Source organism: Chroicocephalus ridibundus, chromosome 4, assembly GCF_963924245.1.
Source record: "Chroicocephalus ridibundus chromosome 4, bChrRid1.1, whole genome shotgun sequence".
In the NCBI taxonomy this organism is placed as follows: domain Eukaryota; kingdom Metazoa; phylum Chordata; class Aves; order Charadriiformes; family Laridae; genus Chroicocephalus; species Chroicocephalus ridibundus.
The window spans coordinates 21739593-21765597 of record NC_086287.1 but is presented as its reverse complement, the minus strand read 5'-3'; the positions used below and the strand labels follow the sequence as shown (position 1 = coordinate 21765597).

The 26005-nt window shown below is 40.3% G+C and overlaps 1 protein-coding gene across 7 annotated transcripts in view; it reads right to left on the bottom strand.

Annotated features, from left to right (window-relative positions):
• CPT1A (carnitine palmitoyltransferase 1A) overlaps positions 1 to 24047 on the bottom strand; it is a 42426-nt gene extending 18379 nt beyond the window's left edge. The window contains exons 1-12 of one of the 7 annotated variants that reach the window (XM_063331874.1): positions 23906 to 24012; positions 20144 to 20347; positions 14111 to 14190; positions 13818 to 13972; positions 12556 to 12695; positions 11998 to 12169; positions 8773 to 8874; positions 7950 to 8087; positions 7019 to 7096; positions 6188 to 6295; positions 5089 to 5176; positions 717 to 912 (exon numbers count right to left, since the gene is read on the bottom strand). In XM_063331874.1, the coding sequence (XP_063187944.1) occupies positions 717 to 912; positions 5089 to 5176; positions 6188 to 6295; positions 7019 to 7096; positions 7950 to 8087; positions 8773 to 8874; positions 11998 to 12169; positions 12556 to 12695; positions 13818 to 13958 (1163 nt within the window). In that variant the 5' untranslated portion in view covers positions 13959 to 13972; positions 14111 to 14190; positions 20144 to 20347; positions 23906 to 24012. Of the gene's footprint in view, positions 1 to 716; positions 913 to 5088; positions 5177 to 6187; positions 6296 to 7018; positions 7097 to 7949; positions 8088 to 8772; positions 8875 to 11069; positions 11202 to 11997; positions 12170 to 12555; positions 12743 to 13817; positions 13973 to 14110; positions 14191 to 20143; positions 20348 to 21708; positions 21857 to 23619; positions 23642 to 23905 lie in introns of those variants that run through there. The other 6 variants (XM_063331872.1, XM_063331876.1, XM_063331873.1 and 3 more) reach the window with 6 other exon arrangements.
• Between the last annotated feature and the right edge of the window lie 1958 nt (positions 24048 to 26005).

Below are 26005 nucleotides of genomic sequence, written 5' to 3'. Positions count from 1 at the left end.
TCTCTGGACCACCGCCATCAAGGGAGAGAGAAAACTATGCAGCAAACTTTCTGATTTATATCAAAAGTGACGTCACAGTATAAAATAATCCTGTTGGTCAGCGTGAGTCAAGGACCCAGGCCTCACTCCTCCTTATCCCTGCACCTTGCAAGGCCTGAAAACACTGAGACCTTGAATCCCACATAGCCTAGCTGCCTACAAAGTAAATATTTTCACAAATTCCAACACTAGAGTCTTCCAAAAGTGGAGTTCTCCCCAGCATTAGAAGAGAAGTTAGTCCTGTGTCACTCAACCCAGGACATTGCTTTATTTTGTTGGTGCAAGTCATGAATACAGAGTAAGTTACTGAAGCCACGTTCTCAATTTTAATTTTTAAGTTATTCTTTTAAATGCCAGTGAACCCCAGAGTAGATAAAAATCAAGTAGTTCAATATGCGTAATACTGTCAAGCTTCCAATTACTACTCTTACGATAACCACAATCAAACCAATTGTCATAGGTAATCTGTATACAGGGTTGCCCTGCAAAATTACTTTTAACTCCATGTAGTTAAACGACTGAAGAGCTGTTACATGTTAGCAATATACAAAATCAGTGATGAAGGTATAATCAACTGACTGCAGACTATTTTAAAATTCCAAAGCCATTACTCAATTAATATGTTTGGTACTATTTCTAAATATTAAAATTAATTTAAAAAATAATAACCACGATACCTGTCTCCTGCAGTAAGAGCTGCTAGCTTCTCTTCACCAGCCTGAGGCTCTGAATCATCATCAAGAATTCTTTGCATCTGCTGTTCAATTTCTCGGGGTCTCAACAGTCTACCATCATGGTACAGCCACACTTTGAAGTAACGGCCCTTGTGATACACAACAATGTGTTTGCTGTCTTTCACATGCTGGAGAGTATCTAGAATTACAATAACTTACATGAAAACAAAGCTTAAATCTCAAAATAATAATGCACTAAACATCAAAAGCCTGCTGCATGCACTGCCAGTTAGCCACAGCTTACTTATTTTAACAAAATAATAAATAGTGTGGAATAAACTGCTCCCCCACGTTATTTCAGCACAAAGATTCCTGCATGAAACAGTCAAATATGCAGATTTGATAGTCATTTGCATACACAGCACCACCAATTTCCAGACTGTAGGCCAATATTAAGAAACTAAATCTGTATTTCTGTATCTGAAAAGTAAGCACTAGTAGTGTGGTCTGACTAAGCGGTCAGCAAAAGAACACGCTAGACGAGTCTGAGGGAAGGTACTTTTAAATCATCTGCATTCAAATACTAGACAACTCATAGTACAAGCTCTGAGGAGTCTTAAGAGTGCCCAAATTTAGTACCATAAGCTTTTGTTCAGATTTACTCTGGCAGATGCAAAGTGAATACTCCATCTATGGCCAAAAACTGTAGTGTTATAAAAGTCAACGAAGCAGAAACCTAGGCCACAATTTCTTCCTCACTTTATGATTTATATGGCTTAATTGGGATAAGCCTGAACTTATTGAACTTTACTGAAACCTTCAACCACATATGAAGGTTTCTACAGCAGCCAGGAAAAGCCCCCAGTTGATAAAAACTGTTAACTGAATCCCTTCACTACTCCAAAGAACTGTTATATTCCTGTGAATCTGAAAAGACCCATTACTGAAGTGGTGAAGAACGATGATGTCAGAAGTAAGGGGCGCGAGTAAAAGTCATGATTCTGAGATATCTGAGAAGCTTTATACCAGGAGAGAGTACTGTACTTTGAGTGCTCTCAGCTATCCATAACATTTTGGCACGTATCTACTGATCAGAAGTAGTTTTATGCTAATCATGCCTTTTGCTGTCCACTTCACATTTCTGCCAAAGATAGGATGCCTGTAATAGAAGTGTTAGGATTGGCAGAAGCATCACTCCAACCATCAAGTAATTAATAACTTGTAATTAATACAATGGGTTGTGACTTGAGGAGAAACCCTACAAAGGGGGAAAAGCAGCAGCCATCAGCTAGTGATGCAATTTTTTCTATATTCCCAACCTGAGTCAGGACACCTTAAGTATTTGTCTCACATACATGATGTGTCCATACAAAAAAAGACAGCTTCTTGAGTGGAAAAAGCAAAAGTGAGATCATTAGTCATTTACATCAATGACTGACTTCAGAACAGTTGTTGAGCCCTTGCAATTACCTTTCAGACACCTTATTTATGAGCCTAAGTACAGATTTGCTGTAATAGAAAAAATCCTTTCCTTCTTCTTGGCAGTTCAAGAAATCATTTATGTAACATGCTGCATGGGTTTTCTATTAAAAAAAAAAAGGAAAAAAAGGGTATTGAAAAACATAAAGGCTCTTCCCTACTTAAAAAGAAGTGGTTTACTCCATAGTGTGTTTTGTTAAAAGACATGAAGCTTGAACAACTGCTAAACTGACAAGATACAGTGTTCATTAAGATTTTACCACCATTTAACACGAAAACATGCCACAGATTATTTTTTTTTTTTTTTAAATATGCTGCTCCTTTAGGAACTGTAACATACATAAAATACTTAAAATATAACTGAAATCGGGGGCAAGAAATCAAGCTACTCATGAGAATTTGGGAAAAATGTCTTTAAAACTCACTCACAAACAGAATGACAAAAGTTGTTTTTTCCTTTAGAAAAATAGAAACAACTAAAAATTGAAAGTGTAAACTAGGAAATGTGAAGTGCTTACAAGGAAAATACAGTAATTTTATGATGCTGACTGCACTTTAATTTGAAAGACTTTAAGCAGGAAAAACTGAGGAGAACCACTAAGATATATAGGATATATTTTAATCGGGTGTTACAGTTAGAATGGGCCTCTTCTACACTTCTCTGCAAAACTCATTCAGACTGAGAGAACACCAAACCCAAAGCTAAATGCAAGCAGTTCATACCTTTTATTTTATTTAGGAGAGAAAAGGCGAGAATAGCACTTCCAGTACTTGAAATAACATTAGCTCATACACCACAGTTTTCTAATAGAGACTTTAAAACTTGCTAGTCTAGTTAAGCTACTAGTTCATCATCAGGGAGTGATCATATCAGGAATATGTTTTTCTCCATTTCGCAGATAAAGGAAGCTGAGGCATAGCTAGGAAATAATTCCTCAATAATCCACCAAAGGCCAACAGCAGAACTGAGTGTAAAATCCTTATCTGACACATGCAACTACTGCTTTATCCACTAGCCAATGCCACTTCCCCCCACCGCTTATCCAACCGCATACAGCAAATATCAGACCTCCAGCAGGGAGGAATGGGCACATCCCTGTGTCTGTTTAGAAACTCTTTATGTTTTTCATTCTGCAGTTGAGTGGGACTAACATGCTCAAAGGCAGCTTGAAATGTAAGGTGAGTTACAGATCTCAAAGAAAATAAAAGAAAATCCTGACTTCAAGTGACAGCCCATACATACATTCCAAATGGAGATGACTAACCAATAACCCCTTGCATCCCAAATTCCTAGTGACTGTCCCCCATGCTAATCATGACTGTTAGGATAACTCTGCCAAATGCCATATTTCATTCTGATGCTGACACAATGATACTGTGTTGGATAAACATGCAAACTTGGGTCTAAGGGGCTCTTCAGCATATAATCAGATCAGAGAAAACTAGATACAGCCTAAGCTTTTGTAGAAAGCGCAACAACAACAGAAGTCTCTACTGAAATGTGCTGTGAAATTGTAAGTTTGCTTCTCAAAGAACAAGAAAATGGATAGCAACATTTTTCTCCCACCTGTTGACTATAAACGTTAGTATTTCTAGATGCAGTCTGCCTCCCTTTACAGTGACAGATCTCAGAAAAAAAGCCAAATACCACCAAAAACGCCACTTAATATTAAGATCATAAAAACCCTCTTGAGCCTGGAAAATTTAGGATAAGCTGATGGAGATCTTTGGAGGCTACCTTGGGAAGAAACCCACGATGAACCTTTAGGGATACATTACCTTTAGAAAAATAACCCCTAATGTGAAGAGTTAGCCTCAAGATATTGGATGATGTATTGATCATCAAAAAAAAGATGATATTTTTATGGTGAAAAAAGATGATATTTTTATGGTGAGATAAAACAACAAACAATTTATCAAAGGTCTACCATTGTCTAAGTGAAATGCTTTTATGTTTATAGACAGTGTTAATGAGTGCATGCAATAAGAGCATATGTACACTGACAGTGAGAAAGTCTATATGAACTATCACTTACCGATACAATTCTATTTTACTGAGCTAACATGACTGCTTGAGATCACGTAAACATATCCTTAGTCTCCCACAATAAGCAGAAGGTGCAGAAACAGACTCGGGTGAAAGTGACCCTACTGTAAGTCAACGGGTACACACCCCTCTATTTAACATTAAACTGTGAAAACTTAGTTACTCATAGCTTAGGATAATCAGACCATTGCTGGGAGTTAGGGCAGGGGAGGAACCAACAAAACTCAGAGTATGTATTTCTTAATGTGTTACAGAGAAAGTTTTTGACACCGTCCTTATTACAGGTGATTTGACTTAGCTGATGTCTTACAGTGCATACAAAAGGTCAAGGTAACAGCGGCATTGAGAACCTTGACAGGACTAAGACTGTACCTGCCTCCAAACAAGGTAAACAACTAGTGTTAAGAAGAACACATTGGGATGTTGTGAATCATAAGCCAAGAGGAAAAAGGGAAAGTCAAAGTCATTTTTAAATGGTTGAGATAAGAAAACACAACTTTTACAAAGATTAAAAACATGCACATCAAAGGATCCTGAAAGAGCACAATGGAGAAAAACAAAGGTTATTTATAAAGTAAAAACACAGAGCAGACAACAGTTCCATGAAGTTTGTTTTTAATTTTAAGTAAAGGAAGAGACAAAAATCATTGAAGAAGCTTCAAAAATCACCCTAAAAGAAAAAACATCTATGCACTCTATAGCAATTCATTACTTTCTGAGTATCAGAACACAGTATTGGTGTGTCCTTGTGGCTGTCAGATCCTTATCTGCAAAAACAGGATTTTAGCGAAAATACCACAAAACCTGAATTCCATTAAGGTGTTTATTCTCCTTGGCTGGCCTGCTTACCTGATTCCTCTCCTGGGATACGAGAGGTATTAAACATCCGTTCCCACTGAGCTGAGCAGAGTGGAACAGTAGATCCCATCAGAAGAATCTGTGCCACAGAAGTACATGAAAATGTAATTTTGCATATACAATTAGGAAATTAAAAAGGAAAGGAAAAACAGGATCTGGTTAAAGACAAAGTATAGAACAGTAAGATTTATAATACATCAACACAGGTTGGTTTTTTTCCCCCCTTTTTCTTTCCTTAAACTACATGTGGAAAATTCCACTAACATTCCAGTAGCTATATTTTTTCTTTCCATCCTACCAAAAGCTCACCCTTCAGGAGGGATGACTGAAGCTAGCTAGCATCTGAAATTCAAGGAGCTCTCAATGGCCAGTCCAGGTGCAAAACTTAAAGGTGCAGCATGCATTACACCTTAATTTTTTCTTCTAAAGCTATTTCTGACATTTTAGGAACAAAAGTTCACATTTCTCAGATTTGTAGTTACATACAACTAATCCCATTCCTGCCGTGACCTTCAACAAAACAACATTTCATCGCTACAACAGACAGCCACTAGACAGAACAGAAATTCACAATGGGATTCACCTTGCCTATCTTTGCTACCTAGAAATTGTGCAACACAGGATTTTATCACTATCTATAGATAGGCTGCCACTGGCCCACGCTTGGCCTCAAGGTCCAGTCCTTTGTCCTAACCACCCCTTGTGCTCACACTACACGATTCCACAGACTTTTCAGACTTCAATGGCTCAAAAGTACCATTACATGCTTAGCCCATACCAATAACATGTGTTATACAGAATACTTAACTTACTCAAATACAAGCCTCTACTTGTCTTTTGGGCAAATACATATCTTAATTTCACATACTGCAATTAGTTGTCATGACAGAATCCTGTATTTTTGATTGTTAGTTTCTGCCCATGTGCAATTCAAATGATAACCAAGATGTTTGGGACTACAAGTTTAGTTACATCTTACAAGTAGTTCTGACAATAAGACATTCCTCTTCTCTCCCATTCTGAAAACTTATCAACTTCTTAGAGACTGTACTGGAAAAAGATCAAAAGCCATTTAAACTTATATACATACTGGCTTGATTTCTTGTCTGTCCAGTTTTTTCCGATAGAGTAGGATGGCATGGATAACATTACCAGCTCTAGCTGCCTGCAGGGTTGTGGGAGATAAATAAAGGAAATCCTGTAAAGTACATAAGAATCATAAGTTAATGATTACCAGACTACATTAAAAAAAAAACCCACCAAACAAACAAACCCACAACCAAAACCAAAAAAAACCAACTGATAGTAAGTCTCATCCATGTTCTTAGAGTTTATTCTGGTCAATATAGAAAAGGCTTTAAAACATATGAAGTGCACTTGTGCAGCGAGTTGATGACTTGAAACTAAAATTTCTCCAAAAGTCACAATCTCCTTAAACAGCATCAGCCCTAAAACAAACATGATAGCTGTTAAATCATCCCAATAGAAAAGACAATGCTACCTAAAACTTGAATCCAAGATGACTATGTATTTCCTCTTTTTGTTTTTAATTTTAGGGTCTTTTACAATTTTACTTCTCATACAGACATTTGCAATTATAAGCACACACCTTGTTGAATTGTGTTACCTATGAAGTTTTTTTTACGTAGAGCTTTTGAAAGATTGCTTGCTGCAGTAAGCACAAAACTGCGTAAATCATTACTGCATGAGTCTGCCTAAGTGGCAGATGTACTAAGTTTATTATTAAGATAGCACTGCACTTGAAGACATTGGCTGCAGGTTATACTAGAAGAAAGAAAAGCAAAGGTCATATACTCAGCAGCAACGGACTTCTAAACAGAAAGATATCGCGAAATAAGATACTTGGCAGAAATTTTACAGTGTTTCTTTGACACATAAGGTGTTTATAGTCTTTACCTACCATTGCAAAATAGTTACTATTAACCATAATTGGTCCACGTCCTCTAAGGTAGATATATTCTTCCCACCAATCACTAACCTGTAGCAGGAAGTAAAACAAAAGCATTAAAACCTCATAATTTCCAGTTTGTCTTCAATGTTAATGACTCCACAACACAACATTCCATAAAGACGCAGGAAGGAAACTGCTAGCTTGCCCCCCAGCTTAAAAGAAGACAAACAAGAAACCCTAATTTGTGTTAAACTCTAGGTAAAACAGCAAAAAAGGGGTGAGAGAATTAAATTAAATTCAGCTGTAGCTCTCTGGTCAACTTCTGAAGAAGTCATCATCTTCAGATAGTATCTAAAATCTATAAGATCTCCTGAATGTTTTGCAGCCTTTGCCAGGACACCATAGCTCAGCTTAGGCTACTGGATACAGCTAGATGTTAGATAATATATCAGGAAGGAATTATATTATAGTTCTTACTATGATGTCGGGGTTTGGGTTTTCTTTTTGGTAAAAAACCACTTATTGTTACAATTCTTTATTTCTCTTCCATATGCTCTAGTTGTTCTATGTAAAAAAATTGTACTAAATCAGTCTTCTAAACTGCCTGGGTGGCCAAGCCCATTGTTAAGTTATTAAGCTTAACAAGCAAATAAACAGACCTCAAAAGCGATCGTAACAGCAAAAGCTAAATCACCTGCTCCAGAATAACAAACACAAAATGAGGATTCATTATTTCAAGTTCTATTCACCACACCGTCTGTTTACCAAATCACACAAATTATTTCTGTGCAAATCAGGTGGTCTTCAATGCACTTTACAAAAATATCAGGCAGTTTCAATTACCTTCTTTTATATTTCAGAAAGAATGAAAGCAAAGCCAAAAAGGCAACAAATTAAATTGTGTCATTTGAATGATTGAGCCTCCTATTTATCTACTCACATAGTTTGTGGCCCACCAGGATTTTAGCTTTAAATACCACTGAAGCCTTGGTCCCAAATTAAATGCGAAATCTTTGGCAAGACCCTCCATTCTTCTGAACCCTTCATCATCCATAAGTGGCCGAACTGATTCCAGGTACTAGAATACAGGAAAAGAATCAGCATCAGTATAGTAACTAATATGTAGCTTCTTGCCATTCCTACATAAAGCATTTGGATAGTAGACAAAGACTATCCAGACTCAATTTACAAAGTTGCAAAAACTATGTTCTTAAAATAAGAGTATACACTTTTCTAAACATTTGCCTGCAAACTACAAAAATCAGATCTTTTTCCAGACGTTTGTCAGCAAATCACAAGTGGATGAGGCTACTTTTCTAAAGACACATTTTCAACTCAAAAGGGAAATCAAGCAGAGATTATTTTTTTCCCCCTCTCAAACAAAAAATCAAATCTTCAGCTTCTGTGACATACTGTCCTACTTACAAACTTTGCCAGAACGTTTTGTGTCATAAAATACACATTTATACGTTCAAGCTGTGGAAGATAACAAAACCGGTATGTTTCAAAAGCCCTGGAAATCACACTTCTTTGTATAGTCTTATATCAACGGACATCGCATCATCCAATATGAATTACACCAGCTTCAAATTGTCACCAGTTTTGGTGGTTTGTCATAGCCTATATTTTAATTTCTACGCAGAAGTTTTAATCCCTTACACCATATTAATACCACCATGCAAGACATGACCAAAAAAACCCACAAGGGCATCTAAATATAGATTCATTGTTACTGAAGAAAATGAATTAATGAATGTACACACCCTATTGACTGTGTCTTTAACAGCTGGAACTGGCAATCGTGGTAAAGATGTCTGGAAACTGTATAACATGGGCTTACGTCCTGAGAAGAGTTTTACAAGCGTCTGAAGAAAAACAAAAACAAAATACACACCTCAAATTATTACGTTCAACAAAAGAAAAATGACAGAGTACTAAAGTGTAATGTAACTCGCAGTTCTTTTCACTGGTAAATTATACTGTACTCAAATTAGCAAACTATCATATTTATCACTGTTTCACAAACAAAAAAGGCACTGACATGAACTAACTTCCTAAAGGTTAAACAACATGTCAGTGGAAGAGAAAGACAGTCATAGCCGTTCCTGACATCCCAGAAAATCTTCTGGTCATTGGGCGGTATTGTTGTTTATGAATGGCAACCTTGATGCCAACAGAAAATAAAGACAGAGTTACTTAGCACTTCTTCATACATTTCCCTCTGTAAAGATTATAAGAGCAAGTCTACCTGTTGATCCTTTTGCTATATAGTAGATACTACAAAAATATCTATATCATGCTTCAAAACAGGAATCATTATCAAGCCCATCACTCAGCTAAGGATTCTAGATAATCCTTCAAGCGTGAATCTATCTCAGGTGGTCTACTGCATCATTTGAACATACTAAATTATGCAAGCATGCCAGTGTTCTATTCAGTGCTTGTGCCACCAAAAAACCCAACAAAACAAAAGAGCCAGAGATGACAGTTCCCACTTTAGCTTCAGATATTACAACATCTCCTGTTTTCCATGGGAGACTAAAGACAGGAGCAGCATTTCTGCCTACAACTACTTCTCAGCTGTGACACGCACTAGGCTGAAAGTCTAAACCATGCAACTTCTAGGCTACATATGAAAGGATTTTGACCTTATCATCCTATTTCAGCATTAAAGTAAGGTCAAGTATTACACCAACGATCTGGTGGAACCCTTATTGTCAAAATCCAATCTTGGTCCAATATACTATACTGTATATTGTACATAGACCCATAGACTAAAGACAAAAGAAAACAAAGGATGTCATTTCAGTACTGAATTCCTATAAATACTCCCTTCTCTCCTCCCTGTATCTGACAAAACTTGTTAAAATGTGGAGTTTCTTCCCCACCCCTCAACTTCCTTCATCAGCACAGCTAGAGGAGGTTGTTTTAGGCAGCACAAAACTTTCAAGAGTTGCAGAGTATTACCAGCGTCTTCCTGCAAACAGCTCTGTATCAGAGAGTTGTCAGGTGCACATGGATGCACCACAGTAATCAGCCCAATGAAATCTAGTTGTGCTTCATGACAAGATAAATTTGAAGCCAGGTGAGAAAAAAAAAAAAGCTCATCTTTTCATAAGAAAATCTAATTCCATACTTGGAGACAATTTTATCCTAGAACTCTTAAGCCAGAAAAGGTAGAAATTACCTTCAGAGAGAGAGTACCTGCTCACCTGACAAAAACTTCACAGTATTTATCTCTTAAGTAAACTTGTAGTAGAGAATTTATAACAGCTTGAGACTATTAAAGTGATCTGACACACACATACTTAGTTACATCTCTGATTTCATATGCAGACACAGCAAGTAATCTCATTCTAGCATACATTGCATCTGTGTTATTTTTTATTTTATTTTTTAAAACTGTAATTAGTACTTGGATTTTTCCCCTAACCCCGATACAGGGCATTTGACTTTAGAAGATGAAATATGTTAATTAGAAGTACCACCAGACTTCCAACCAGTCTGAAAGTCACTTTGTACTGTGCCTGAAATCAGAGTTCAGGTTTTTTATCTGCATGACTATTTGAACAGAAGACAGTGTATTAACAATAGCGTTTTTCATGCTGTTAATCAGCAAAAAAAACCCCAAACAAACACCACAACAGGAAAACCCCTCCAGAAAATTGAAGTATTAAAGGATAATAAAAATCTAGAAAACTAAGGTAGTTGGTACTGTTTTATTAGGGAAACCAGTCTTCTCTTTTGTTGGGACTAGCTAAAGAAATAATAAGGTATTAAAATAGAGCTTCATATTAAGTATAGATGAGACACTGTTGGGCATACACCTTTATAGTGTTCTGTATTTTAAAACATGTATAATATACAACAAAATATGTATGCAACATACAACAAACAAAAATTTACAAATACAATATGCAACAAAGCATGGTAAGTAGCGTTACAGTTCATAGTGTTTAAGGTTGATAATGCAATATTAACAGCTTTAAAATATCTATCTGGTAGGACATGCTGAAAACCCAGACAACTACAGCTTCAAGCAATTGACAGAAAGCCTTACCATTCAGAGCCTGTACTGTACAAATTCGAGTCATGAGGCTCCTGATACCGCTTCCAGGAGAAACTATCAATTAGAAATTTCATTTGTAACAGATGAAGATTAAATTCTATTTTAGTGTACCATTCTGGATACCTGTTCTTGAACATATTTCATAATAAATTATGACATGTTATCTAAAGCACGTCAGTTAATTTTTGAGGCTGCAGAGACTAATTTTATCGCGCTTAAGTTATTTCTACAACAATACTGGTAAAAGTGAGTTGAAACAACTAAGTAACAAAAACCCACTTCATCTCTTGGACCACCTACACGTACATTTTCCTCACTTAACATCTATCACATCCTTTAAGGATCCTTTTCCAAAGCACCACAATAATCAACAGGAGACGGGTCATTCCCACCTTATCCTCATGTGAAAACTGCATAACAAGCTACCTACCTTAAGCTTTTTCTCCAAGTCATTTTGGAGGCATACCACTAAATCAATTGAAAGGACATTCAGTATTATTTTCTTCAAGCATAAGATTAATTTCGTAACGGATGACTAGAAATCCTAATATTTCAACAAAGAATTAGGGTAGCACTTTCTGGGGAGGACAAGATTCTTTGGTGCTGCAGCCCAAGTTCTTTAAGTTGTAGTTGTGCACACAGAGAAAAAGTAGGTATTTGACTCACACAGTCCCAAGGCATTGGCAAATTTAGACGTTCTTCTTGAAGTGTTTACTCTTCCTTCTACAAGGCCATCCTGAATAGTTTAATTATAGCATCAGAAGGATGACAGTAATTAGTAGAAACATCTACCTAACAGCCTCCTGTCCCATGACACAGAAAACAGAAGCAAGGAAAAACCTGCAAAACTTTTCTTTTATGGCTTTGAATACAGATCACATAGAAGTTAAGACGAAAGAGGAAGACAATATATCCTTACCATCCAAAACTTGGTGCCCGCAGAAAGTTTGCCATGTTCAGCGAACATCCAACCATGATAGGAAAGCAGCATTTTTAGGGAGTAACGCATTGTGACAATAAGGGCAACCCAAAGCCCTGTGCCAAAAAGTATTCCACTCACAATGTTCTGCGTTTGGTTTGACATATAGCCACTATTAAAAACAAAAGCCAGCACGTACCAGTTAATATCAGTTTAAGTTTTAAAGAGAACCTAATATTGCAAATCAAAATCTAATGGTACTACAGGCAGGCATTACACAAGGTTCATGCCTGTTTAGCCCTTTTTCATAAACTGCTTTCCAAATACCCTCTCATGCAACAAGCTCAAAGGCCACAGAAGTTGGCAAGTGTGCTTCCTAAATACTCAGAAAACAGTGTAGTAATACCTATTCATACCCTGATACATCTGCTTATTGGGCTTACTCTGTCACAAACATACTGTTCAAAAACTGATATACTTTAACAGGATTAGCTTTAAGAGTAGCTGCAAATGAAACTGATTTCCTTTAGAGGAACAGAAACTTTTCAGTCTACTTACGTTGTATCAAGTGTTCGGTTGATTTTAGCTATTATTCCTAAAGAAGGATCAATTTTGGCATACATTGTTGACATCACACCCACAACTACAATAAGCCAGCTAGATGGGCTAGCAGGATAAACGCCAGTGATAATTCCATTCTGGAAAGAAAAGCCTTCACATAATTTTTTCATACCAAAGTGGCTGACTTCATATTACCATGGAAAGAAACAAAAAATCAACACATTTAAGCCATTTAGTTTAAACAAGAAGTTAAGATTATCCAACATTTTCTTACATATGCTTAACTCAGCAGTAGGGAATGGATTTAGTTATGTTGGACTGCTACAGAAAATTGTCACAATGCTATTAAGAACTAAAGGAACTTTTCAGTTCTGTTGTAGACAACACTGATCCACATGGAAGTCTTACTAAAAATATTGAAATTAGCAAACTACTTTGGAACAAATGACACTTCAAATAATTCCCACTTACACTGAGTTAGGCCTCTCTAAATGAACATACGGCAAAAATATTCTGCTGAACAAAACACTGAAAACCGGAATCAAGTGGTGGGTTTGTTGGTTTGATTTGTTTTTGTTTTTTTTTATATACATCATTTAAATAGTCTCTCATAGCGTTATAAGGAGATATTATTAAGACTACTGTTAAAAGTATGTTTTAGAAAGATGTTGAAGATAGTCCGTAACTTATCTAGTTTGCTACTAAAAAAATAGATACTTGTTATTTATGATCACATGAACAAAACAATAAATTCACAACAATCTATATCAAATACCTCATCAGAAACATTATTACTTAGCATAACTTGAACAACACAGATGTTCAGGTAACTTTTTGAAAACAGCAAACATTCCCCTTAATTTTAAAATTTAATTTTGGCAGAGAATACATAAAATCAAGACTGTAGGCTTGTACCTCTAAGTGATATGACACTAAAGATCACGAGTTATATTTCTAATTTATGCTAAAAGATTAGTTAATTACACAATGTATTATGAAAATAATGAAGTAAACTAAATCTATTGAATTTCTACATGTTTCACCTTGCTTCCATAGAATAAATCAGAAAGTTCTACCCTTTTACAGCATCACCCAGTGCTATCTTCCTCAGTATCCTTTGTCTTAACTAAAAACCACTAATAAGGAACCCGATTCACTATAAAGGCCAAAAAACTAAGTTTTGCCTGAACAAAACTTTGATAAATCTATAAAACAATAAATAACCCTGAAGTATGGTGGACTTGACTAATTTAAAATACCTTGAATCTGATGAACTTTTTCTTCCATGAATGGACACCAGACAGGTAAATTTGTTTGAGTGCCTCATGGCTCATTCGCAGGTCAATGCCATCTGGAGTTACTGTAAATTGAAAAGCTACTGCTTGATGAGCTTCTGCCATTTTCAGAGAGAGTTCTGTAAAAAGGCAAATATAAAAAGTTATTTCCTTTTTGTTCAAAGGACCTAGGAGCTAGTCCATTTCTAACAAGATATCTTCTACACAATAACTTTGGGAAATATTCAAAGTATGCAAAGTTTACAAACAGTACTTGCCTCTTCCTTACAGGTTTATGCTTGCACTTCAGTCTGAGCGTCCAGTATGTTAATTAAGATACGTCTTCTAACCACAACAGCTGAAAATGGAAGCAAAAGACTCTCATGTAACTTAGGTCTTTTGGCAGGATTGCAGCAAGCTCAATATCATGCATACATGCAATATATAAAAATTCAGAGCACAGCAGAAAATTGAAGCCATAATATTTAGAAAAAGCATATCACAGGTACATAACATCTCACTCTGCAATGATAAAGGAGACTCAGACTTTTTTTTTTTTTTTCATCATTTTGAAACAAAAGGTACTTGAAGTCTTTACCTCAGCTAGCAAACCAAAGCTGCTTCTGGCCATATCTTCCTCTGAATTTTTTTCCATATCTTAATTAAGTTAAGTTAAATTATCAATGATAACTTCCTCCTCCAAGTGACAGAGTAGCCAATGAGGAAAGGTGCCATGCTGGACCTTGTTCCCATCAACAAGGAGGGGCTGGTGGGGAATGGGAAGGTCAAGGGCAGCCTCGGCTGCAGTGACCATGAGATGATGGAGTTCAAGATCCTTATGGCAGTGAGGAGGGGTGTGCCACAAGCTCACTACCCTGGACTTCAGGAGAGCAGACTTAGGCCTCTTCAGGGACCTGCTTAGTAGGTTACTGTGGGATAAAGCCCTGGAAGGAAGAGGGGCTGAAGAAAGCTGGCTAACATTGAAGGACCACCTCCTCCACGCTCAGGCACCATGCATCCCAACAAAGAGGAAGTCGGGCAAAAGCACCAGGAGTCCTGCATGGATGAACAAGGAGGTCCTGGACAATCTCAAACTCAAGAAAGAAGCCTGCAGAGGGTGGAAGCAAGAACAGGTAGCCTGGGAGGAACACAGAGAAATTGTTTGAGCAGACAGGGATCAAGTTAGGCAAGCTAAAACCCAGACAGAGTCAAATCTGGCCAGGGACATCAAGGGCAACAAGAACGGCTTCTATAGGTATGTTAGTGACAAAGGAAGACTAGTGAAGATGTAGGCCCACTCTGAAAGGAAACAGGAGACCTGGTCACATAGGATATGGACAAGGCTGAGGGACTCAATGACTTTTTTGCCTCAGTCTTCACTGGCAAGGGCTCTAGCCACACCACCCAAGTTGCAGAAGGCAAAAGCAGGGACCAGAAGAATGAGGAACCACCCACCGTAGGAGAAGATCGAGTACAAGACCATCTAAGGAAACCGAAGGTGCACAATTCCATGGGACCTGATGAGATACATCCACAGGTTCTGAGGGAACTGGCAAATGAAGTTGCCAAGCCACTATCCATCATATTTAAGAAGTCGTGGCAGTCTTGGGAAGTTCCTGCTGACTGGAAAAGGGAAAATGTAACCCCCATTTTTGAAAAGGAAGAAAAGGAGGACCCGGGGAACCACAGGCCAGTGAGTCTCACCTCTGTGCCTGGCAAGATCAAGGAGCACATTCTCCTGAAAACTATGCTAAGGCACATGGAAAATAAGGAGGTGACTGGTGACGGCCAACATGGCTTCACTAAGGGCAAATTATGCCCTTACAAATTTGGTGGCCTTCTATGACAGCATTACAGCACTGGTGGGATGAGGGAAGAACAACTGACATCATCTACCTGGACTTGTGCAAAGCATTTGATGCTGTCCCACTTGACATCCTTGTCTCTAAATTGCAGAGACATGATGGACCAGCCAATAAAGAATTGGCTGGATGGCAGCAATCAAAGAGTTGCAGTCAACAGCTTGGTGTCCAAGTGGTGACCAGTGATGAGTGGCGTTCCTCAGGGGTCAGTACGAGGACTGGTGTTGTTTAACATCTTTGTTGGCGACATGGACAGTGGGACTGGGTGGACTCTCAGCAAGCTAACCAACGACACCAAGCTGTGTGGAGCAGTCAAGACGCTGGAGTGAAGGGATGCCATCCAGAGGGAACTTGACAGACTTGATAGGTGAGCCTTTGCAAACCTCATGAAGTTCAACAACGCCAAGTGCAAGGTTCTGCATGTGGGTCGGGGCAATCCCATGCACAAATACAGACAGGACAGAGAATGGACTGAGAGCAGCCCAGAGAAGAAGGACTTGGGGGTGTTGTTTGATGAGAAGCTCAACAGGAGCCAGCAGTGTGCACTTGCAGCCCAGAAAGCCAACCACATCTTGGGTTTTATCAAAAGAAGCACAGCCAGCACATCAAGGGAGGTGATTCTCCCCCCTCTACTCTGCTCTCATGAGACCCCACCTGGAGTACTGCATCCAGCCCTGGGGCCCCCAACATAAGGGCATGGACCTGTTGGAGGAGGTCCACAGAAAAGCTGCAAGATGACCAGAGGGCTGGAGCGCCTTTCCTATGAAGACATGCAGAGAGAGTTGGGGTTGTTCAGCCTGGAGAAGAGAAGGCTCCAGGGACACCTTATAGCAGATTTCCAGTAGGTAAAGGGGGCCTACAAAAAAGGTGGAGAGGGACTTTTTACAAGGGCATGTAGTGATAGGATGAGGGACAATGGTTTTAAACTGAAGAGGCTGATTTAGATTAGATATTAGGAAGAAATTCTTTACTGTGAGGGTGGTGAGACACTGAACAGGTTGCCCAGGGAAGCTGTGGATGCCTCATCCCTGGAAGTGTTCAAGAGCAGGCTGGATGGGGCTTTGATCAGCCTGGTCTACCGGGAGGTGTCCCTGCCCATGGCAGGGGGGTTGGAACTAGATGATCTTTATGGTGCCTTTCAACTCTAATAATTCTATGATTCTATTATAATGTCAAGCTGATTAGTCACAGCAATAAAATACTAGAGCCCCTGTGGCTCTGCGTTCTGACTGGTAAATAAGTGCAAAATCAAAACTAAGCAGAGTTGAGGAAGTCAAATTACAATGGTCAGAAAAATGACCTTCACATAAACAAACCTGAAATTAAGAGGAAATTTAATTGAAATGCAGCTCAGTTTAACTACCCAAACAAGTATCAACAGCAGTGCCAATACAGACAAAAGACCATCATAATGGGCAGGCATAACAGCCTCAAATAAAAACCAATGGAAGTTAAAACAGAAAAGTAACTGTGATTCTGTTTACATATTTATGTCTCACCTCTGAGGATACAGCCAATTCAAACTGAACTGTATGCTTAAATTTATCAGCTCATCTCCATAGCTTCTTTCTTTCCATAACCAGCATTTCTATATAAATATCCTGGAAGTTCCCCCTACTCATCATTAATTCAGAGTAATGTTGTTTGAGCACTTACAATCAGAACATAGATTTTTGCAGACAGGCTCTATGTATAACACTGAAATTGTCCGAACTACATATTCCTGAGGAGACCACTGTGATTCCAAAGTCTTTTGTCCACATTCATTTATTAGCTTGCCAAAATTTCTGTGCATAATCCTAAAAACAACATCCTCTTAGAAGTATGTCAAAAAGGTAGAGGAATCCATAATACCGCCTGTAGGTCAGGATTCAAGGACAAGTTTTAATTTCACATTTTTACTGGTACAAAACATGTTATCAATACTAAGTGTTTTAAGGTGGCACTGGCATTTCTATTTAAGCAAAATCAGAAGGAAGTACAATTACTTCACGCCTTTTGAATCCCAAAGGCTGAAATTTACATTTCTTTTGCAAACCTGAAGCTTAGACTTTGTAATTAAACTTAAATTCTGATAGATGTTCATCCCCCGTTGAACGGCATGTGAGGGCTAACCAGTGCAGTTTAGCTGGGCACTTCAAAAACAGTTTATTATGACTGTATTGATGCTCCTCTAGTCTGCAAATATTCTACTATGTCAAAGTCATCTGGAGAACAAAGAAGAGGTGCAAAGGTGCATGAGTAGACAACTAGGGAATGTAAGTACTGGAAATGCTGCAGTAATAGTAGGCTTAGGAAATAAATAAACAATACAGGAAGAGAGGGAACATTAGACAGAGATGAACAAGATAAGTGCTGTTGTGCAGCATCCAGTAAGATTGCTGACTATTGGTAGTGACTGTTTACAATATTTAAACTGCCTATCCCTAGACCAGCTTGCAATGATCAACCTCTGCAATACAACTACTGCTACAGTGGCTGATGGTAATTCATAAATCTCCCAAATCCATCAGCCACTGCTCAAGTTTTAGAAGCTGATTCCTGGGTGAATCAGGCTTCTGGGTATCCAGAAGGATGGCTAAAACTCACAGTGTCATACAGATAGTATGCAACTTGATCTAAGCATGTACAGTGTCTAATTAGGACAACAAAGAAACCAAATCTGCTTTGAACACCAGTTTCAAAACCTTTAAGACAAGCCCTGTATGCCCTAGTAACAACTGCAATTTGTAGTACTTAATGACTCTGTCACTAACAACTGCTTATTCATAGGGGCCTTGCTGCAGACAAGTATCAGGAAGTTGTAAGTCAGCTGCCCATTCATTCATTTAAATTGTGCATCACCAGCTCAACGCTGAGACCAAAACTACAAAAGAGCAACAAAATAGAGACAGGCAGCAGTAACACATGGAAGTCTCCAAACTCAACAGGGTTTCCAAAAGAGGAAAGCACTCAAAGTTAAAATTCATCATATGTTTAGCAGTACTATTAAGGCTGGGATGAAAAAACAACACACCAAACCACAGCAAAACCAACCATATTCCCATACAGAGAATCAGGCACCTGGATTTTTCTCAAGGAGGGCAAATAGGTTCTCCAGTTCACTCATGGAATTTTGTGTTCTGGAATACCAGTGTCTTAAGTACCTGGTCAACTAGTTTCTGTTACCCTTCAACTCCCCTGTGACTTCTCAGCCTGGGAATTTGTAACTATCCTCCTCTCTGTTTCTGAAAAGAAAGAATTTCAGGGACCCTTCCCTTTTCAGGCACGTGTGTGTCTACTGTCCAAGGTAGAAAAAGATCATACATTGTATTAATCATAAACAGTCAACCCGATATTTTAATAAATTAAAACTTAGCACAATCATAAAATTAAATAAGCTTAAATAAGGAAAATATTCCTTATTCCCAAATGAAGAAAATTAAGACAGAAAGAATTAATCCTGAATCAAGTAAACAAGCCCAGAAAACAAAGACAAGTCTACCTCCAGGACTGTATTACTTGACTCTAAGACGTGAAACAATCAAATGGCTTGTTGCTTTTCATATCCTTTTCCTTTACTTAAGAAAACTGCAAGCCTTTAAGACTGTTCTGAATTACGATGGCTGAACACCAAAGATTTCCTGAAGTCCCTTTCTTTGAACATTTATTTTCCTCCTTAAAAGCCAATTTAATCATAAGCTGCTGTACACTTCCCCTCCTTTGCATTCCTCTGCTGTCACGTGTTTGCTAGCAAAGTAGGTAAAAGGGCACAGGCCAGAGGAGCATGCGTTAGACTTACAAAATTGACTTGCCAATGTTAGTAAGGCAGCACCCACATCAATCAGCTAACTAACACTGAAACAATAACTTCTAACTTCAGGCATTTTGGTCAGCAAAATATTTCTGTACAGCATATATTAATTAACCTCATTCCCAACGGAGAGCCATAAACAAGAGCTTTTGATTTTCTCAGCAGTTTGGCCAAGTCTTAAAGGGGAAAAAAAGAGCACAATAATTTCTAAAAGTAATCCGAAATGGCTATTTTCATTCCTTTCAGTGTTCTCTCATAGTATTCATTTATCTTAAAAAACAGACTTGCCCCTTAAAACTTGGTTTGTTTTTTTTTTGGCTTTAATCAAAGGAAAAGCTGCCCGTTCCTTGCTCTTTTCTGGTTTTACTTCAAACATACTGTAACAGCTGCAGACATTTTTCCTCTTTCCCTCTCACATCTCTGCTTGAGCCAATCGAAACTTATCACAATTTTTTCCTATTGTTATAAACAAGTACTGCTAGGTTGGATGTCATTTTTAAGTCAAGAAAACACACGTAAGGACTAAGCCCTGATGGTCTGAAAAAACTACGCAGCTATGCCTACTATGCATAAAGTCTACTCAGACTGCTATTTTTGCACTTGGAGGACATTTACACTATGAAGCCTGAGGTTTAACTCACAGACTGCTCACAGACCTTATGATTTCAGGTTGCAGACACTGAACAGGCAACTCTGTATTAGGGCTTGCATGTTCCTACAGCCATGGAAGGAATGAGGGCCTCAGCTCTGGAAAATGTGAAGTTAAAAGAGATCCCATGTGCAGGATGCTTCCATTTAGTCAGGCATGCAAGAAGTCACTTGTGGTTGGTAACGGCTCTCTGAAGCACATAACACAATGTCTAAAAGACAGTGGAAAAAAATTACCACGTGCATCTTAAAAAGCACCAAGCCATGATACAAAAATTAAATGTATTACAGTACACTGCACAAAACAAGGTATTAATTCCTGAAGCAGTTACTTTGGAAATGCTATTGAGCATGTTTCTGTAGATTTCATAAGTTTTATATGGGTAAAATGATAATGCTAAAAAACTAAAGTCACCACCTCTACCTCACAAAAAGCAACTCCTCTGCTTTAAGGGGATACCCATGTCACCTCTTATCTCAGAACTCTGCCATTTGCTTCCCATACATTGCTTGGCTCCTGCAATCCGTTTTTCCCCATTTCCTATTCCTCTTGGAATAGAGAAAACCCTACCATTTCTCCTTGGCAGGAGTCCAAACATCCACTGGAAAGAGACTTATTTTTAAAATGTAGTTTTCACATCTACAGCTCCTTTTCCTGCAAAGGAAGCAAGTTAACAAATGCAGAGGAAAACTGGAGAGAAGTCCTATTCCCATGAGCCAGAATAGCTAAAACCTTGGTGAAAGACTTAATTCTATGACTCTCACTTGCAAGCTACCTCAACAATTTAGATGTCAAAAAATCTGTGATGAAACCCTCAAACTATTTATAGGTTAGCTTTTCTATACAGAGCATACACCTGTCACTAACCAAACTAAGCTCACAAAACAATTCTCTCCAATTCTTCTACTTTGACCACCAAAGGTTGACAGTTTTCATGGGAAAGCAATGACTGCTGCATACACCTTCTCTGAGAACACTGCTATGTACCACCCCACACAGGTTTCGTACTGTTAGAACCTTCAGATAGGCATCTTTGGCACCCAAACCAGAGTCTGTTCATAGATGGTGGGCAGACTACATGTCCCTGTGCTAGGAGCTAGAACATGCTGCATCTTGAAGCATGATGACAGTTCTGAATTTAGAAGTACCTGGAAGCCCTCATAACTCCATGCAGATACAAGGTATCACCAGTAAAGCAACGAGAAGCATCTTATCATGTAGGTGCTGTCTTCTGATTCCTGCCAAGCTCCTACTAGCAAACTTAAAAGTAAAAAAAAAAACAAACCCAACAAACCAACCAGAAAAACTGATCTTGAAGAATTATTCGCTCCTTTGTTAAAATAAACTTACAACTTCAAAATTTAGCTTACCACTCAAGTTTCAAATAGGAATAGAGAGGGGTGAGGAGAAAAGAGTGATACTAAATCATTTACAATTAAATTGTTTAAGGAATGTTTAAGCCACGACTGAAGTGGCTTGGAAAGAGACAGAAGCCTCTCCTCCAACACGACAATTTCAAGTTCTCATCTCTGGTTACTGCCAGCCATTGGCTCCAACCCTTCCCACCCTCACCTACAGCCGGCAGCTGCGCTCCCTTGGGATTACGAATGTCTTCAAGCACTTCTCACGTGTGGAAAGTGAACAAATGCCGTGGTTCACGCCAAGCTGGAGAACTGGATACGCGTATTCGAGCGGATACAGCAGCGCCGGGACCTTCCCCGCCCCGAGGCACCCCGCCCCTCACCGGCATCGCTCACGTGACCTCTCCCGAGAAGTGGGTGAAAGGTCACGCCGCCGCAGCGCCATCAATGGCCAGGCCCGGGTGGGGGGGGAAGGGGAAAAGGGGGGGGAAGGAGGCGGCGCCCCCGCCCCGGGCTGCCGGTACCCCCCAGCCACCGCAGGTTTTTCTTGGGGGGGAGCCGTGAAAGCGCTGCCGACCCCATACACCAGTTTCCATTGCTCGCGGTCCTTCTCTTTGAAGGCAGCAAAATGCATCTCAAAGCGAGGAGAAAAAGGAAAAAAAAAAAAAAGAAGGGGGTGCGCTTAGCTCGTGTAACTGAACAGTTTCTGTTCTCGTTCTCAGTGCTAAAAAGCCTCAGTTGTTTGACATTACAGTTTTCTTTAACCAAGGGCAATGTTTTCTTCCTAGAAGAGGCTCTTGAATCAAATCAAAATTTTAAAGAGCCCTCAGACCAACTTAACTTTCAAACCAAATCACAGCTATGACAGAGCCCGATACTTGTGTCATCGTGTAAATTTACATTTCCTAAACTAATAGATATCTACATCATACTTACCTACAATATCACCTGTGCTACTATAAACTGATAATTATTAATTTATATCACTAGACCAATATGCTCACACCAGGACAAGAATCTACTACTTACTACCGAAGACTACAGTAATTTTTTTATACACCATCTGTTCACAATGGTCAGAACACACATAGAAGAGCTTGTAGATCTAGAAATTGAACAGGTCAGACACTTAGAAAAACATAACTGTTTAAGGAAAGGCAAACGAAGGCATTAGATCTTCCCCCATTCTCAGTGCTACACTCCTACAAACGTGGTAAGGAAGCAACTTGTTTTCTGTACAGTAATCTCCTCTAGACTGCAGAGTTTCAATACAATCGTCCTCCAAGTGCTGACAAATTGCCAGATAAGAAGAATGAGATGTTTGTCTCGATCCCACTTTGCACTTTTCCCTCCCCAGAAAAGGTGCTTCCTGTTACAGTTCCATCAACACTATATAGATCTGTCATAAATAAAGTCACGGTTTAGGTTGATTTTTCTATTTAAACCAGAAAACATATGCAAAGTAAGAAAGTTGTGCGAAAACAAGGCAAGAAAATGGAGCTCCGAGATGCTGCAGAGATCTTAATCTACCTTTTGCAACAAGCCTAATTAGCATTCTCATGCAGTAAACCTGCCACGCCGTGAACGAAGTGTAACATTTTCAGTCCCTGTGTATCTCAAGAGCAGTTTGCAGCGACTGCGTTTTTTATAGGTTTCGCAGCCTGCAATCCCATGAGCATACCGGCTAGTCTTTCTCTCTCACACACATACGCACAATATTAAGTATTTATTTAGTTTACGCACATTTGAACACCCACCCACCACTGACACCAAGCCGCCTGTGCGCTTCTTTCTACAGGGCTGAAACTCGCCCTGGCGATGGGTCAAAGCAGCCGGTCGCCCGTGTGCTCTTCTTTAACGCGGGGCACATTTAGTGACCCTCCCCGTATAACACCGCTCCCCCTCCATCCACCCCTCCCCATCCGCGGCAGTAACGCACTCTCAACCCTCAAGACACAGGGAAGCGCACGCAGGATGCCAAGGGCACCTTGCCTCTCCAGGCCTCTCCCGCCCCCGCCCGGGCGGACCCGGCCCCGCTCCCACCGCCCTCCCCTCCCCTCCCCACCGCACAACTTCATGCTCGCCCTAATGACAATAATAATTAAGCCAAAACCAGACCAACCGAGCCCGTCCGCTTTAACCCCAGTCCCGTCCGTCCGTCCTCCCTCAGCCGCATCGCGGGCGGCTGTGCGCTGCGGGAGCGTTCCGGCCGGTGGGGAGCGGAGCGGCGGCCCGCAGTGAATCAGCCGGACACAGAGGAACGCGGCCCGTCGCTGCCCCCTACCCCCTTCCCCTGGGACCGCCAGAGCTAAACAGAGCCGCGCCGGGAAGGCCGGTAATCGAGGACCTGCGCCCCACATCTGCCTGGGGTCCGCTGCCGGCGACCGGGCCCCCCCCCTCCCGCTCACCTGCTGAGAGAACGGCGGTTACCGGGGCTCAGGCGGGGCCGGCCGGGCTGAGGCGAGCGGCGGCACAAGCGAGGAGTGAGTGAAGCAGCTGCCGCTCCCTCACGCACCCTGCGGGAGCCGGGCTTGCCGCCGGCTCGCCCATTGGCTGCCGCCGGCAGGGGGGCGGGACCGGGTTGGGGCAGGGGAGGGGGTGTAGGGCGCGGCCCGTGTGAGCGGAGCGGAGGCGGGAAGGGAGGTGGGCACCGATAGGCGGGGCGGGGGTAGGGGCGGAGACAGGGGCGGGGCGGGCTCTGTGATTGGCGCGGAACCCGGGGCGGGGCCAAAGGGAGGCCCAGTGGCACCTGAGGGGAAGTCGTGGGGGGAGGTTGAGGTGTTGGAGGTCGGCTGCTGGAGTGGCCGCCAGACACGGTCTTCCGTGATCTTACAGCCGTCTCGGGGAAAAAAGTTTCAGGGATTGCGAGGAGAGGCCCTGGGGGTGTAAATGTGTAGGGGAAAAGGCACATCCTGGGGAAGTGCTGTGTGTGGGGGACCTGTTCGGGGTGCAACCGTGGAGCCAAGATGGCTTCCCTAGGAGGGTCCAGCCAGCCCACTCCGCTCCAGCAAATACTAGAATTTGAAGGAAGTAAGTACACTCCATACATCTCAGCAAAAGTAATTGCATTCTTCTAAAAAGTGCAAAATCATTAAAGTAATTCAAACAAAAGCATATGTGTCAGTCTTAGGGAGAATGGCTCTGAGACTCATAAAACTACTCATTTAAAATGAATACTTTTAAAGTTTGTAATGGGCTGGTCGCTGTCAAGAGCTCAGAGCTTGAATATTTGATGCTTTGTTTGATTTCAGTATGATAACAGCAGGAAGACTACTCTGTCCCAAAAGGAGTTCATGGCCTGTCGCGCTGCAGTGGTGTCACTATGAAGTCTCTTTTTTGAACTGGTACAAGTTGGGCTTCGTACATTTTTCCCTTGTGGGCAGACCCGCCCAGCCACACACTCCTGCTTGCTGCAATTTCCAGGATGTGGCTGAAGCTCCAAAGCACACAAGCGTATGACCAAATCGAGAAGCATGGATACTACAGACTAAGCCTCTCCCTTACCCTTAAGACTATGCAATGTCAATGAAAAAAAAACAAACACCCGCCTGTGGTCAGAATTCTTCCTTCTAGTGTTCTGTGCCTAGTGATGCAATTTTAAGATGTTATTCTTTCAGAAGGAAACATAAAGCCTAGAAGAAAGCAAGGGGAGGAAGAGAAAAAGAAGAGGGATTTAGATCTATTAAATTAGCAGGGTGAGAAAGAAAACAAAAAAATAAACAACTACAAACACAGCTACACCCCCAGATTCAGCAGCATTTCTATCTACATATTTTAGCCATAGCAGATAGGAATGTAATTTGGACAGTTACAAGAAGGTAATTAACAGCTTAAAAAGGAAAAAAATCGTGTATGTTTTTCATTATGCACAAAGGCAACCTAAAATATCTTGTTAGGTCTTTTTTTTTTTTTATCTTCCATATGCGTTTCACCTTTGAAATATTAGAAAAATAAACCAAATCTGCTTTCACTCGTTCTGCCAGGAGTTGCGTACATATCTTAGTCCCCAGGCAATATTTTCATCTATGCAGTAATCAGGAGGGAATCAGTCAGCAGGGAAGAGATGTTGGTGTTAATTAATTTGTTCTCCAAATAATTGTACAAGCTGTCATGAATTAGGGAGCATCAAGGTAGAGTGCTTACTTTAACATGACTCTAAGCCCCCTGTAGCTAACATTAGTAAAGACATGAAAAGTATTGCATTACCTAAGGCTGCAATGATTGCAACTTAGCCAAATCTGACTTGGCTTTGTTTAGCTGGCAAATGTAAACCTTACAGATAATCCTGTGACTAGTTCCTAGTGGGCCTGATGCTGACACCTAGGTCAGGCTCTATTCACCCGTTACCCCACAAGGGCCTTGCAGCACAGCTTCCCCCAGCAGCTAATTTCAAGCCAAACACTTGCACCCTGTGTCTAAGCAGGCCCAGAGATCTGGCAGCCAAAAGCCCAGGAGGGAGGATATCCTCAGGGCCCTGACAATGTACGCTCATACACGTGTGCAGGCTC